Source organism: Anomalospiza imberbis, chromosome 1 (genome assembly GCF_031753505.1).
Source record: "Anomalospiza imberbis isolate Cuckoo-Finch-1a 21T00152 chromosome 1, ASM3175350v1, whole genome shotgun sequence".
Lineage (NCBI taxonomy): Eukaryota > Metazoa > Chordata > Aves > Passeriformes > Viduidae > Anomalospiza > Anomalospiza imberbis.
Genome location: NC_089681.1, coordinates 95,199,963 through 95,214,436, shown reverse-complemented (window position 1 = coordinate 95,214,436; position 14,474 = coordinate 95,199,963). Strand labels below are relative to the sequence as shown.

General features: G+C 43.4%; 1 protein-coding gene across 3 annotated transcripts in view; it reads right to left on the bottom strand.

Moving 5' to 3' along the window:
- Window positions 1-9,462, bottom strand: part of SLC66A2 (solute carrier family 66 member 2) — a 72,190-nt gene extending 62,728 nt beyond the window's left edge. For 2 of the 3 annotated variants that reach the window (XM_068200713.1, XM_068200719.1), the window contains exons 1-2: window positions 9,316-9,462; window positions 8,614-8,963 (exon numbers count right to left, since the gene is read on the bottom strand). In XM_068200713.1, coding sequence (XP_068056814.1) covers window positions 8,614-8,816 — 203 coding nt within the window. In that variant the 5' untranslated portion in view covers window positions 8,817-8,963; window positions 9,316-9,462. The remainder of the gene's footprint in view (window positions 1-8,613; window positions 8,964-9,315) is intronic. The other variant, XM_068200725.1, reaches the window with a different exon arrangement.
- Between the last annotated feature and the right edge of the window lie 5,012 nt (window positions 9,463-14,474).

The following is a 14,474-nucleotide window of genomic DNA, read 5'->3' as shown; positions in this document are numbered from 1 at the left end:
ATGCCACATTAACACCAGTTATGTGTGCTCTCCACACACACACTCCAAAGATTTTACATGGACTTTGTGCAAAACTTTCCTTTCTCAATTTTCCATTTTTAAGTAATAAAAACAACAGCACTTGCCCTATAAAGAAATAAACACCCACAGCCCTGTCTAGACATCTGAGTGGAAAAGGTCTGCAGAACACAACAACAATTTAATCAATTTTTGCCTTACTTGGACCAAGATTGAGGGAAGTAAGGAAGTACAGATGATGTGTCATGGGAGCTTCCGTACACTTCCTTCACACAACAGAGGGTGAACCTGGATTGTGGCCAGTCCTGATTGAAGAGCTTACTCTTAAGTGATTGCACAAGATTCTGCTGTAGGAAAAGGAGAACCCTTCAGTGGAGATCAGTAATGCTCTTCCTACATCACTTGATGAAAGCTCAGCAATCCCCACCACACACTCTGTAAGTGCATAAAGGGTTAAGGGTGGAAGCTCATCATGTGCAGCCCTTGAAGCATATTGCATTTACAACAGGAAGGTGACACACACATCACAGTGAGCTGCTTCTCTGTGCTCAGTTCTGCCAGGTTTTATGCCTTGAAAACAGAGATGCTGAGGAAGTGATTTGGTGAGAACATATTGCTGTGTTCCCCAGCTCCCTCACCTGCACCATGAGGCACACAGGCTTTCTAAATTTCCTAACAGCACAATTACTAAGGTCAATCTTCAACCACATCATGCTGACAGAGTCCCAAGACTCACAGGCATGGCAATTATTGCCCTCTTCTTGACAGTTCCTGTTTTACAGCACCCTGGCAAAATGCAATGTTATGCCTGGGCTACTTTTATGGCCAAGCTCCATGCTAGTAGAAATCAGCTAGGTTCACCATCATGCTGCCTCACACTACTGTGTTTCCACTGCAGCCATTTCATCAGAGAGATTTTTTGTTATGAGTCAGTTAACAAGGAACGGGACAGAGACTGGAAAGCCCTTGACTAGCTTCCTTGGAAATCGTGTGCAGAAGAGCCAAGGCACCCACATGAGTGAAAACAGTCAAGTATTTCCTGTCTAATGGCAGGCATACAGCTAAAGAAAAGTACAACTCCTTGAGCCTTCACACTCCTGCCAGAGGGCCCACCAGTTACTACTGCAGGAATAGTAGTTCTGTGACCTTTAGTCCCCCACTTCTACCCTCAATGGAGCCTTTACTGTAACAAATTTGGAGGACACTATGAGGAAGAAAATAAAGAACACAGCTGATAAGCATAATCATAAGCAGTGTGTGCTCTAAATAAGGCTTTCACTGCACTAGTTCAAAATGCAGGGGAAAAGAATAAAAGTTTAGTCTAGCCTATGCTCCAGGTTCATGATTCCAGAGCTCATTCAGCCTGTGTTGCTGACTGTGGCCAAGTTCCCCTCATCTACAGGAATTCAATACTATTATATTTGTCTCTTACTCAGGGATAAGAAAAAATATGGGAAAGACTTACTGAGAATTACAGAGCAGTTAACTATAAACCAGTTTACATCAGATTTAGAACAATTACAAATGTATTTGCATGTAAAAATACAGTAATGCATTTAAGAGGGGCTGAGCTAGCAGCACAACAAGTTAGAAGCCTATTATGACAGTAAATCCAGCCACAGGTTACTGCAAGGTTAGCTTCTCCCTTCTGATGAGATTATTGGTCATTCACTAATGGGTGCCTCACGAAAGTACTGTCTGCTTTATAAATACCCACTCACTACAAACACAAATAAGCATAGCCACCTGCTTCTCTGATCACAACAATTTGTCATGAGATTCAAGTACTGCTACAGACCCTCTCCCCCTAAACACTAAGTGGGAAAAAAGTAAAACAAAACTCACAACACACAAGAGAGTTAAAATGGAGATTTAAAAATTCTTATGGGAACTTCAAACTATACAAACCACCTGCAGGGTTTTTCAAATCCATCCAGTCACAACAACGAAGGTTATATAACAAAACATACTCATATTAAATGTATCTCCCCAAACACCAAATTCCAGATTGAGTCTTGCAGGCAACACAACCCACTAAATTAGATCACATATACAGGAAAACAAACAGCTGCCATGGAGACCAACAGGCAGAGCAAACTACACCACACTACCTGGGCAGCAAGACTGAAGGGAATAGCACTGTCAAGGACCACTCTTGGGTTCCTGAGGCTGTGAAAGTAAAGCCAGAACACTCATTTTGCTCAGGATCATGGACAAACACCACTCTGAGCTACTTACCCTATTTTGCATTAATATCAGGGCCTGCCAAAGCAACACTTAATCCAGTTTAAGACTCCTCAGGCCAGGCTGAGCCAGGAGCACTACGGGATGTAAGCCCTGTAGGGAGAGCATGCCATTCCATGTTCTGTTTCTTTTCTGCCTCACAGACATTATTCCTGTCTCTGCATAAGCAGGAGCCAGGAGAGGAGGCACATGAAGGTAATTAAAGCACCTTATGAGAAAAAGGTGAAGAGCCTTAGGATACTAGAACAGGCTTGCAGAAAAGATTAGCTTTGAAGTACTGGGGGTGAGGGGTCACCACCGTTATTCTGCATTTTCATCCTATAACTACAGTGTTGTGTAACAAAGTGAACAGTGACGCTTGCAGTATTCAAGGAACTCAGAGTTCATATGTCAGACTACAAAGAGACAAAGTGCTTTTCCATTGTTTACTTCATTTGTAAAAACAAAAGAACCCTTTATTTCCTGTACTAGTCAAATATGCAAATAAAGGGCGGGGAGTGGCTTACACGCTATTAGTGTAAGCCTTCAAATGACTAATGCATGTTCAGGGTGATGAAGACAAGAGAAGTGCACATTCAAGCTAGAGCAGAGACTAACAAGTAATTGAGAAAACGACCTAATTCCATTGGTACAATTCAATTCTGCAATAATCCTGCTATTCCAGTCCTGGGCCTACTCGAAATGGCAAATGCCAATTGTGAAAAAGAAGCCTAAGCTAGACCAAACATAAAAGGTTTGCTTATCACTTTTCCTAAGACATCTTTGAAAATAAAACTGACTGCTTTTGGTGCAGCCACATCACCATGACTCTGACCACTCTCTTTCCTCCTACACTCCTGGATGCTGTTCCAGCTTTCATCTGCTGTCTGCTTTTCAGCTCTTTGGGAAGTTACAGATTCTAGGCAACAGGGAAAGCACACAGGATAAACCACACACTACCAGGATCACAACAGATAGCCCAGGGTAGCAGCACAGCAGCTGTCCTGAAAGTCATCCCACACAATTATCAAATTTAACCTGTAGGATTTAAGCAGGAAGAAGAAACAAACTAGTTTTGCAAAACAATCTTTTGATACATCTCTTGACATGCAAACTTCCAAGACTTTATGCATCATCCTAAATGAAGTTCCTCACTTGGGCATACAAAATTCTACTTTACTTATTGCACAAAAAAGTAGCACTTCTTATCCCTGCTCTGCAGCACTTACACAGAGAGGAAGAATTGCATAACACTTTTGCTCTCAATATCTGAGCAAAATACCAGCAGGCCATATGTAAGGCAATCTTTCAAAGTTGTAGTCATTCCATCAGCTTGATCCACAGCATCATCCCACATGCCACATATGGTAAAAACTGGCAAGATTCATTTTAGTAACAGAAGCCTTAAAAGCACAAGTTTATCTTTCTTGCAGGAAGTCCTTCAGACTTCACAGCTTTGCTTTCCAAAGCCAGAGCAACACAAGACAGAAGGGACCTGGTCCACAAGTAGCACTGTAGATGTTACAGCACAATAAATACCTAGCAATCTACCCCTGACAAGAGCAAGTTCACAATTTCTCTGTAAATTACCTCCAGCTCCATACTTGAGTCTCTAAACCTTTATTCTTAAACAGGGAGCTTATTCAATTGAGTCTAGCACAGAGAGCTCTGAGCTCTATTGATATTGCTGTTTTAAGAAGACTTTTTGTTTATCATCAACTGATGTGGAACGGGTAGAGGGCTACCTCTGCTCAAAAATAACACAGTCCATAGTCTCCATCCTGTCCCTGGCTATCAGAACTTGTTCCCATGGTTTGCCTTATGGTAACTATTTTTGTGAGAACAACTCCAAAACTGGATGGTTTTATTTTCTGGTTTTGGATTTCTGTGGCACTGCTGTATGAGTTTTAGGACAGTGTCCTTTGGAATTGCAACTCAAAACCTTTGGAAAGAACATTGTCTTCTTGGAAAATACACAAACCCTATCATATAATGATATCCATTTTACAAAAGGTAAAACTGAAAAAAAATCCCAAAAAACTTCTGGGGATAGCAGGCAACTTAAGTACTTTTGGCTGCACTTAGTCAAGATATATATAAAAATGTCTACACTGATTTGTAAGAAATCTATAGTTCCTTTTCCTCTACCTATTTATTCTCATTTTAGTATTAGAAGAAACTGTAATTTATCTCTTTATAAGCTCTGTTTTAAAAAAAGAAAGGGCAAAGAGAGACAGAGGGGGTAGAGAGGGAGAACTCACAACTAAGTTTCTCTGCATCCCCCACCCCCAACTGATTACACAACTCTCACTGCCTTCTCATTCCTGTTCTCCATCATGACAATGCAAAGCTACTCAGTTGGCAGCCTGCAGGCCACACAAACCCAGATGATGTGTGCACCATGGTCTAGTGCCACAGGGAACTCTGGAAGCCATCCCACAACCTCCAAACAGCCTGGGACACCTTAAACAGATAATTAATCACCTCAAAGCATCACTTGAGCAAGAACACAGAGCTAACTCAAGAACATTTAATAAGATATAAGGCACAAGCAATCAAAAATGGTAATGAAGTGTTTAATTAAAAATGTAGAGGGAAAAAATTGCTATCAGGTTTGTTTTTTTTTTTTTTTTTTTGAACAGGCCATACACTTTCATATGCACCAGAATTACAAAGCCTGGAGTTCTGCACTGCCTCTCAATGCCTATGCACACTGTAGATTTTCCCCAAGTTGACTAGTCCAGAGAAATAATGGCCTGTGGAGCTGGAGAAGACAGACAGGAGAAGCAGTAATGACAATGGCTGGACTAAACAAAGGGACAGCTGATGCAGCCATAAATCATATCCAGCAGCTATACTAGCACCCCAAAATACATATTGCTTTGATGTGTTAGATAAAATTGTAACAATAGATTACTACTAAAAATAAAGTTAAATTGGTATAAAATCTACTACAGCACATAATCTGCTCTTCACACTACTAAACAGTGACTCCCTTGTGATGTTATAAGCACAAATTGCCTACCTTTATTTTTTTAAGAATCCTCTTTAAAAGTGCGTAAGACTTAAACATGGCCAAACTTCTAGTTTCTTTTTCCTAAACAAAAGCCATGCATGCATAAATAAAGTGAAGTAAAATCACACCCATTGCTATCCATACCCTGTCTTCATTCTCCCAGACCAATCCTTTCACACAAAGTTCGGGCACATTGCTGGAACACAGCAAGGCCAAATACACATAACTGAAAGCAGAAACAGCTCCTTAAAGATGACATTTTGAGACAGTATGTGAAAGAGAAGCATGAAAAATGGATACTGTGCTATTGTCATCACTAGTAAACTAAAAGTTCTTTGGGAACATACTGAAATTAAGTGATTAGACGTAAGAATGACAAGGAAGAGAGGCATTGCACTGAGTCCTCTTGACTTCAAAAGACAGCTTACCACTGAAGACAGTCTAATCTGAGAAACAGAATTATTAAGAACAGGTAAATGGAAACAGGATTGATCTGAATAGTACTTTGTTCACTGGCTACTGTCACAGTGCAATCCACCAGCTGAAACTCTATTGACACATTAAACATGCCAAGAAGATTAGGAAGCAAGTACTCTATTTGGAGGGGAGATGAAAGGTCAAACTTAAACCACAACAAAACCAGGCATTAAACCAAAAAAGGATAACCTCTGAAATAACCAAGTACAGTTATAGGAACCTGTGGAATGCATCATTCCACAAAGAGAATGCGAGGGAATTGCCCCCATAGCTGAGGAGAAGGAAGTATAATAAAGCCATAAGGGAAAGGTAGGAGGACTGGGTCTGTTACGAGTAACAAATACAGAAACACCGGCACCACCCAAGAGTAAAAATACAGAGGCATAAAAGGCGTAAGAGGCAGGAAGAGTCTGTCCTTGCGAGCTGCAAATTCAATACATGAAATTTCAGGCGAAACCTGGAAGTCACAACAGAAACAAACTACAGAAATGTCTTTGAAGCTAAAAACAAAACAAACAACTAAAAAACAATAGAAACATCAGCCATCCTAGGAAATAATTAAGTCCTGAAAAGCAACACTATTAAAACTTGAAAGTTTTTAAAGCCTAACAATTTAAGTACTTCTTTTTGGATCAGGGTGGAGAGGAAGTCCAGAAAAAATTACTCTGGCTCAAATCACATGCTTAATAATCAGAGGTAATGAAGTGAAACCAAATTAAACCGGAAGCTTTATGGCAGTAGAGTTCTAAGAAGAGAGACTTGGATTAATCTGGGAAATCAGAAGGGAAGGAGATGTCAACTGGTAAATGGGTGGGAAAAAATTACATACAGAACAAGATTACTTGTAGGAACAATTCTGTCCTGGCACCAGAATTGATTAAATTATTTTAATAAATCTAAAACAAAATAAATAAAAACTTTCTAATATCCTCCAATTAATATTTTATATACAATTAAAATAATTCTGCTATTTTTGTCATTATCAAGAGCATTGTGTCCCAGATAACGCATCAGCCATAGGTGACATTAACCAAATAATGCAAAAATTGAATTACCAAGGTGCATTTTCACAATGTTCACACGAATCACAGACTCTTGCTCTACAACCCTCCTCTAATCATCCAGATACCCAAGTATAACATCCACCCTCCAAAGCCTTTTCATGACTTACTGGTGCTTATAACTAACTACCAGGGATGCCTAATTTTTTAGGCAGACAAGCAAAATATTTTCTCCCGGGAACACTGAATTATCATTATGCAAGTACTCTTTTGTCTTTTAGTTTAGCAGAACTAGAGAGAGACAATTCATTGCAAGTACAGACACAAAGGTTTCTACAGGCTCCTGCGTGAAGCCATTCCATGCCAAGCTCCAAGGTGACCAGAACTTACACAGTACTTATATGTGCCAGGGAGTGATACTATCATGTGGCTTAACTACTCATACATACTCCTATCAATATAACTGCATTCTCTCTCTTTTGACATATTGACAAGCCTTTAAATATTGACATAAATTATAACTTTTCACTACTTGCATTGGAAGTATTTATACTGTCACATGTCTCTTAACTAGATGTACTTAAAATCAATTCAAATTAAAGATCTTTCAGTTTTTCCATAGTCTGAGTCTCACTTAATAGATGCACTCACCTGAGTTATCTAGAAACTGTCAGCATCTCTTTTCAGGAGTAAGCCATTTATATATTTTGACTACCTCCAGTAAAATCAAAAATTACACTATTTCTCTTTCTAACACTGTCAGCTCAGGCTCTTCACTTCTCCTCCTCCTGCCAGTTCCTCTGCTTCCTTCCCACTCTCTGCTTTCTCTATATACTTCTCCCCAGGAAAACACAGTTCCAATGCAACAAGTAGCTCTGATCTAGTGATGACTCCTCGGTTTGACTGCCAGCTTGTGGTGCCAAGAAAGGGTCTCCTGTTTTCCGCTCCAGCACAGCTATAGCAGAACCTACGAACCCATTATACAGAGTCAGAGGAGGTTTCTTTAAAAAGAACCTGGAAACTAACAAACGGATGCAGCCTGTTACCTATCAGTTCTTTATGGATTAAAAACCATTACTTTGTAGTCAAAACAGAATAACAGAATAACTGTCCTTAGTTTCAGTAATTGCCCAGACCATTACATCTTTGGCTTCCCAAGTACATTCTCAGTAGTGTAGCACCTATATAATAAGAAGTAATGAGCAAGATGTTTATAGCACTGATTCACAGAAATCATGCAGTAATAACATTTTCTTTGTCCAGCAGCACAAGACCAAAATATGGAAACAAACTTGCTCTTAATTATTGAAACTGGTGTTGAAAGCAAAAGAAATTTACTTTTGAAAGGCAGCACATCCTTTCCTTGCTTATCCAAGAATGAAAATTTTCATCTGTAGTTGTGCATGAAGATCTACAAGTGAACCCCCTCTGAAGCCAGCTGGCATCCTGGGAAAATGCAAGAATATATGTATGGCAAGTGTTCCAGTGACACTAATGCCAACTAGACACTAGAATAAGTGGGTGGTACCGAGGCTTTCACTCTGAAAATGGAGATAGAGGAGCATGAGAAATGCAAAATACAGTCAGCAAGAAAAAAGACCTGACTTAGCATAAACCTCTTTGCCAACAAGTTAAAAAGTTTCATCTTGGAAATCAGAGGGCTGATAATCAGATCTGGCAAGGGAAACAGATCATGCTACCCAGCCCAGTTCACTCTACTTAATAAGACTCACACACTGATGGAAATACAGCATTTAGATCTTCAAGAGAAGGGAAAACATACGTAAAACATTATTTCTTCAAATATTCCAACCAAAGCTTTACAACTGGCAAGCAAGCACGAACCTTTAGAACTGAGCAGAAACACAGCCAGCTTACCAAAAAAGTATGCGCAGAATGTTTGCGACCAACAACACCAGGCAGACGTAGGTGGAGAAGCCCTCCGCGTTCTGGGTCCGCCGAATGTCCCGGTACTGGGGGATGTAGGGCACGACGCCGCCGAACACCATGGCCCCCGCGGCGCCCCACGACACCAGCTGCTGCATAGGCACCAGCAGCCACTCCAGGCCGCCCGGCTCCATGCCGGGGGCGCGCGGGGAGGCGCTCAGACTGAGGGATGCCCTCAGGCTAAGGGTGCCAGCTCTCCGGCCGGGGCCGGCTCTAGCCACGGGCGGGCTCCTGGCCGGGATGCGGCACCATGACTGCGCCCTCTCCTGCGGGGCCCGGACCTGGGGAAAGGGACGGGGCGCGAGTCTGGCTCTGCCGAGAGCGGCTCCGGCCGCTGCCAGCCGGTCGCTGGCGAACCCGGACCACCGCCCTGCCGCGGGCGGTCGGGTCCGCCCCCGCTCCAGCCTCAGCTCCGGCCCCACTCCCAGCCCGGCGCTCTAGAGGGGAAGCCCGGCCCCGGCATGGCAGCCGCGCCGCTCCATAACTGAGAGCGGCCGGGCAGGGCGCGGACACACGGCTCCGCCGCCACCCCCGCCCGGACCCTGGGTCGTGTCTCCGAGGGGGTTTCTCCGCCTCCCTCGCCCACCCGCGCTCTCCCCGCCCCGCGGACAGGCACGGCCGCCCGCCCCGCACCTGCTCCCCGAGCTCTGGCCGCTGCCGCTTCCATACCCCGGCGCCGCTCCGCGGGCGGGCAGTGGCGGCCGGGGCGGCCCGTGACGCACCGGGAGCGGCCCCGCCTCCGCCACTGAGAGCCGGGGCCGCCCCTTCCTCCGGTGGGGAACGGCGGCGACGGTCCCGGGCCCCTCCTCCCTTTCTACCGCGGTGCCGCCCGCGGTCGGTACCGGGACACGGCGGGCAGCACCGGGATACCGTGGTGGGCTCGGCGCCGGAGTGGCTCGGCTCCCCCGGGCGCACCTGGGCGCCTCCTTTTCCGCGGACTTCGCTGAGCTACCGCCCCGGGTCCTGCTACCCAGGAGTTACGAAAAATTCCGTCTTGCCTCTTGGACAAGGGGCAATGGCTTTAAACTGAAAGGGAGTAGATTTAGATTAGATATTAGGAAAAAAGTCTTTACCTTGAGGGTGGTGAGGCACTAGAACAGGTTGCCCAGAGAAGCTGTGGCTGTTCAATCCCTGCAAGGCCAGGTTGGATGGGGCTTTGAGCAACCTGGCCTAATGAAAGATGTCTATGGCAGCATGGTTGGAACTAGATGGTCTTTAAGGTCCCCTCCAACCCAAACCATTCTATGATTCTGTGATTTCTGTGGCTCTCTGAATTGCAGTGGCTGGGGAGGGAAAGTGTGCATCTTCTACCCAAAGTAGGACAGACCCAAAGTGACCAGGGAGCCTCTACTGCTGCTTGCACTGGGCCAGGAGAGGACAAGTGCTGCACACAGATGTTGTGTGAAGAATGACAGCATGGACACTGCATCCACCTCCTTCAGCCACACTTAAAAGGATGGATCATCCACCATGCATCCAAGTGGCTGCACAGCTGTCCTCAAAGCTTGTTCGTTGGGCTCCCCATAATACTACCCCAGACATGCTTCCTTCTACCTTGTAAGTAGAAGAAAGGCTGCTCATCCCCTGCTGCTCATCCAACAGGTAGGAAACGAGATGGGTTTTCCTGCATCTGAGTGATGTATGATTTTGTGTCCTATAGCAGCAACTGCAAATGTTTTTTGTGAGTGTTAAAGGGGAAAAGGAGCTGAATTAAAAATAGAAATGTCTGTTTTGGGATTTCAGAAGCCTTTTATTTACTTCCTGCATAGCAGCACCTTGCTCAACTGCAAATATTTCTTCCACTGGGCAATTTTTGCAGCATATGTGCAGCACATGAACCTGCACATTACCACAGAATGCATTTATCAAAGACATTCTTGGAGTACCATCATACAAATATCCAAAACAGCCTCCTATGTAGATCAGGTGACCAGTGATAACATTGGGACATGGCTTTCCTACAAGGAAGTAGCAGCTCTGCTACTTGAACAAAGCTCTATTCCATTACACAGACTTGATAGTTTGATTGCTGAAGTTAAAAATACATAGTGGATGTTTTGAACTCTGATTTTTGGGTGAGGATCCTGAAGTTCCTGATTTCATCTCATCTGACTCAGAGAGACTATAACAATCCAATTATGTATAAACTGCATTGTTTAAAACATTTTATTATTTAATGGCTCATATTTCATGTATCAATGGCACATTAAGATCAGGCAGTTATGCCAACTTCTTTACATGCTTTCCTTGGAACCCTTAGCACATTATTTTTTCCTTAAGCACAATGGTCTAAGCAAACTTCAAGTTGAAAATATGAGTAGCCCAGAATAGAAAGCCAATTTCTGTTCATGTAAATACAAGTATTTTGAGAAATCATGAAGAAATTGTCTTGAGAAAACAGGTGTTTTGAAGTAATGGTTACCTAAGTAGAAGAAACTACCCAAGGTGCCACCAGATCTCCAGGTTAGCTTCCAGAATTATTCCCGGATGCTCTTATGTCTCTTCAATAACAAATTGTATTTAATATTCAGATTCTAAAATACTCAGCTGGAAACAGACAACTGCCTAAACTTAGCTTGTTTTTCCTTACTTGAAACTGTAAGAGTAAAAACTGTGAATTAAAGCATGTTGCTGTATGAACACAATTCAGTTCCGGTCACTAAAAAACATCCTGGTTGTTCAGGAGTTAATCCATGGATATAAGCTAAACTGACCAGTGACACCAGACACTGAGTAGGGGGAGGAATGACAGGTTGGCTGAACTCCTCAGGCTGAGCAGCTGCCAGCATCAGGAAGGGACCCTTCAGGTCTCAGGATATTCTAAAAAGCCAGGCTCAGGTGTTTTTGGTAGTGGTGCCATCCTGAGGTGCTTGCTGCCTCCAGCCATAGCATTCTGCCTGACACAGGAACACCCAACCACAGCAGACCCAGCAAGATGACAGTAGGAGTGTGTGCTGGAAGAAATTTATCTAAACCTGAGGTGATAACAGGTGATTGGAGAGAGTCTTGCATCATCAAGGAAAAGTTCCTCAACCTGCATGTCTGAATGCAGTCACACAAGAATGAGCCTTTTGAGGCTTCATATGAAAGCAGATTTCTTTCTCTGGCAGATAGTAACTGAGAGAGAGCTCAGAAGGACCATTCTCTTGGTGAAAAAGTAGAGCCTACCCTAGAAACAGTGCTGCTTCGCTGCCAGACAGCAATCCTCTGTTTCAAACGAGGAGAAAAAGAACAGGTGTATTAATTTTTTCACACAGACTGGCAAAATTTCCCCATTAGGAAAAAAGCCCCTCTATTTGCTAGAACTACATTACCCATTCAGAAAACAGAAGCAGAAAAAGTTTCACACCAGATCTTTGAAGACTAAATTAATCTTTTTAGGACATCTGCTGTAGGAGAATTGAAATTGATTATGTGAGCAGCTCTAGCCACCTAGTTATGAACTAGCTTCTAGCAATTAACATTTTGGCAACCAAACCTCCAAACATCATGGGAACTTTGATTTATTTTAGAGTAAGAAATCTGATAAGAAATGTTCCTGTAGTATCTTTGGATGTGGTTTAAGCAAGCTGAAAATGGTGAACAGACATGGGATGTTTTCAAAGGGCTTTTAACTTTAATGTTGGTAGAGGTAGTAAAAACTACTGTGTAAGGTTTAGTTTTTGCAAATAGGTCCACTGACTTAAAAAAAGTAAGCAGAGCCCCCTTTCTACACTTGGCTCCATATGGCCATATTCCTATCAGGACACCACTGGGATCAACAGGACACAGAAATGAACCACCCAATGGACCAGTTTCATGACAAGCCTTAGCCATCTCTTTGCAGTTTTTTACAGGAGGAGGAGGACAGCTGTTGGTACTTCACTTGTATTTACTGCAGTAGCAAAAGTAGCAGATTGCTGCAAGTCTCCCAACCAGTCTGTTGTTCTGTCAATTGATTTTGAAAGATGAGTATTAAAATTATTTTATATTCTACATTAGGGAAATGCTGTTGCACAGAAGCAAGCATATGAAGTCCCTGCAAGACCCTGGTAAAGTGCAAATAAGCTCTAAGATACTTCTTGAACACACTGCACAATAAAAGGATAAAGTGAATCCCTATGGTAGCCAAATTCCCTTCAATTATCACATTATATATCTCATTCTACAACTACAGCCAGGGGAGCATTAAAAAGAAATATTCACTGTACTGTTCATCAAACAAGTAAATGGGTCTTAAGTGTCTTGAAATTGGCCATTCCTACCGTAATGTATTATCACCAAATCAGCTGTCCTCATCTCCATTTTTTGATTTTTTTAAAGCAACCCTGCTGCAACTGGTGGCAAAGGTTGCCTCCTGGCCCCTCCAAGCACTGGTGAGTCTCTGTTTTGGCAGCTGATGGACAGACTCAAGCTAGTGTTAATAGGAGATACAGTTTTATTGCACATCTTCACCACTCTTCCTTTCTCCTTCTCTGCTGGTCTTTGCAAACAGAACAGTGCATATCAGCATGAATGGAACACCCACTTGCCTGCAGAGGAACACCCTCTGCACTTCCAGTGAGGAACTCTGACAAACATGCCCAAGCCTACAAACATGCCCATCCCTGGGCAGTAGTCACATGCTTTGCACCAGGGAGCAGGAACCAGGACCATGGAGGTTGATGATTACACTCCTCTCTGTACTTGGTCTGCTACCATCTCCAGAGACAAACGGAGAAAAAGCCCTGAAGCAAACATATCAGAGCAGGAATCAGCCTGACAACTGGCAGAGATACATGAACCCTTCTTCAAACCATTACAGCTTTGTGAACAATGGGCAAAGTTCAGAGTGAGGAAATAAACAAATAGCAGTCCTGGTTCAACTTTTTACCTGTGTAGCTGCTTACTTAGGTAAGACCTTGAACCAGGACTGCTTAACCCACAGCCTGCTCTTCTGTCAAACAGGTCCAGCTGGCTGCAATTATTTCTTCCCCACCTGCTCTTGAGATGCCTTTGGTGTGTCCCATGGCATCAAGGTCACCTCAGCAGTTGGCTGCATCAGAGGAGTCCATAGACAGCTCCCAGTCCACCTACATATCCTTGCCCATATCCAGCAATGCAGCCAGAAGTTCTCACCACAGCAAACTTCAAGAGTAGAGCTGCTTTGTCTTAAGAAAATATGTAATAGAAGAATGTCTCCACAGATGGGATCTGCACAGTGTGCCATGGGAAAGTACCATGCAGGCTCTATTCATCGTTGATCCAATGCATGGTGCTCAGCATAAGAAGGGACAGATTCCTCTTTTTATTCCATCTTACTAAAAGGGCTATTTTATTAAGCTGGTTTTTGTTGGACCTTTCTTGACATGATGCAGAAAGAGCTCTGTACCATCTCCCTCTCTCATGCACTTCACTCCTCCCTGGGGCAAAATGCTCACTAATTACAGGATCAATTGTGTTCCACAAGAAGCTGCTTATTACCAGAGAGAGAGCTGGGAAAGAAGGAGTGTGGTGGGTTGATCCTAGGCAGCAATGAAGCCCCCACTGCCACTTGGTCACTCGCTCCTTCCTGCAGGACGACGAAGAGAATCAGCAGGGTGAAGCCATGGGGAGAATACCTATGGTTTGACATAAAAATCTTGTAGTGAATAAAAATAACATAAATAAGTGATGCAAAGTCAACCATCCACCACATCCCACTAAGAGACCAGTCCCCAGCCACTCTCTGAGCAACAACTACTTTGGAAGAAACTTCCTGCCCACAGCCTGGTTTTATTTCTGAGTGTGATGCTATGGGTCCAGCATGTCCCTTTTATCACCTGGGTCAGCTG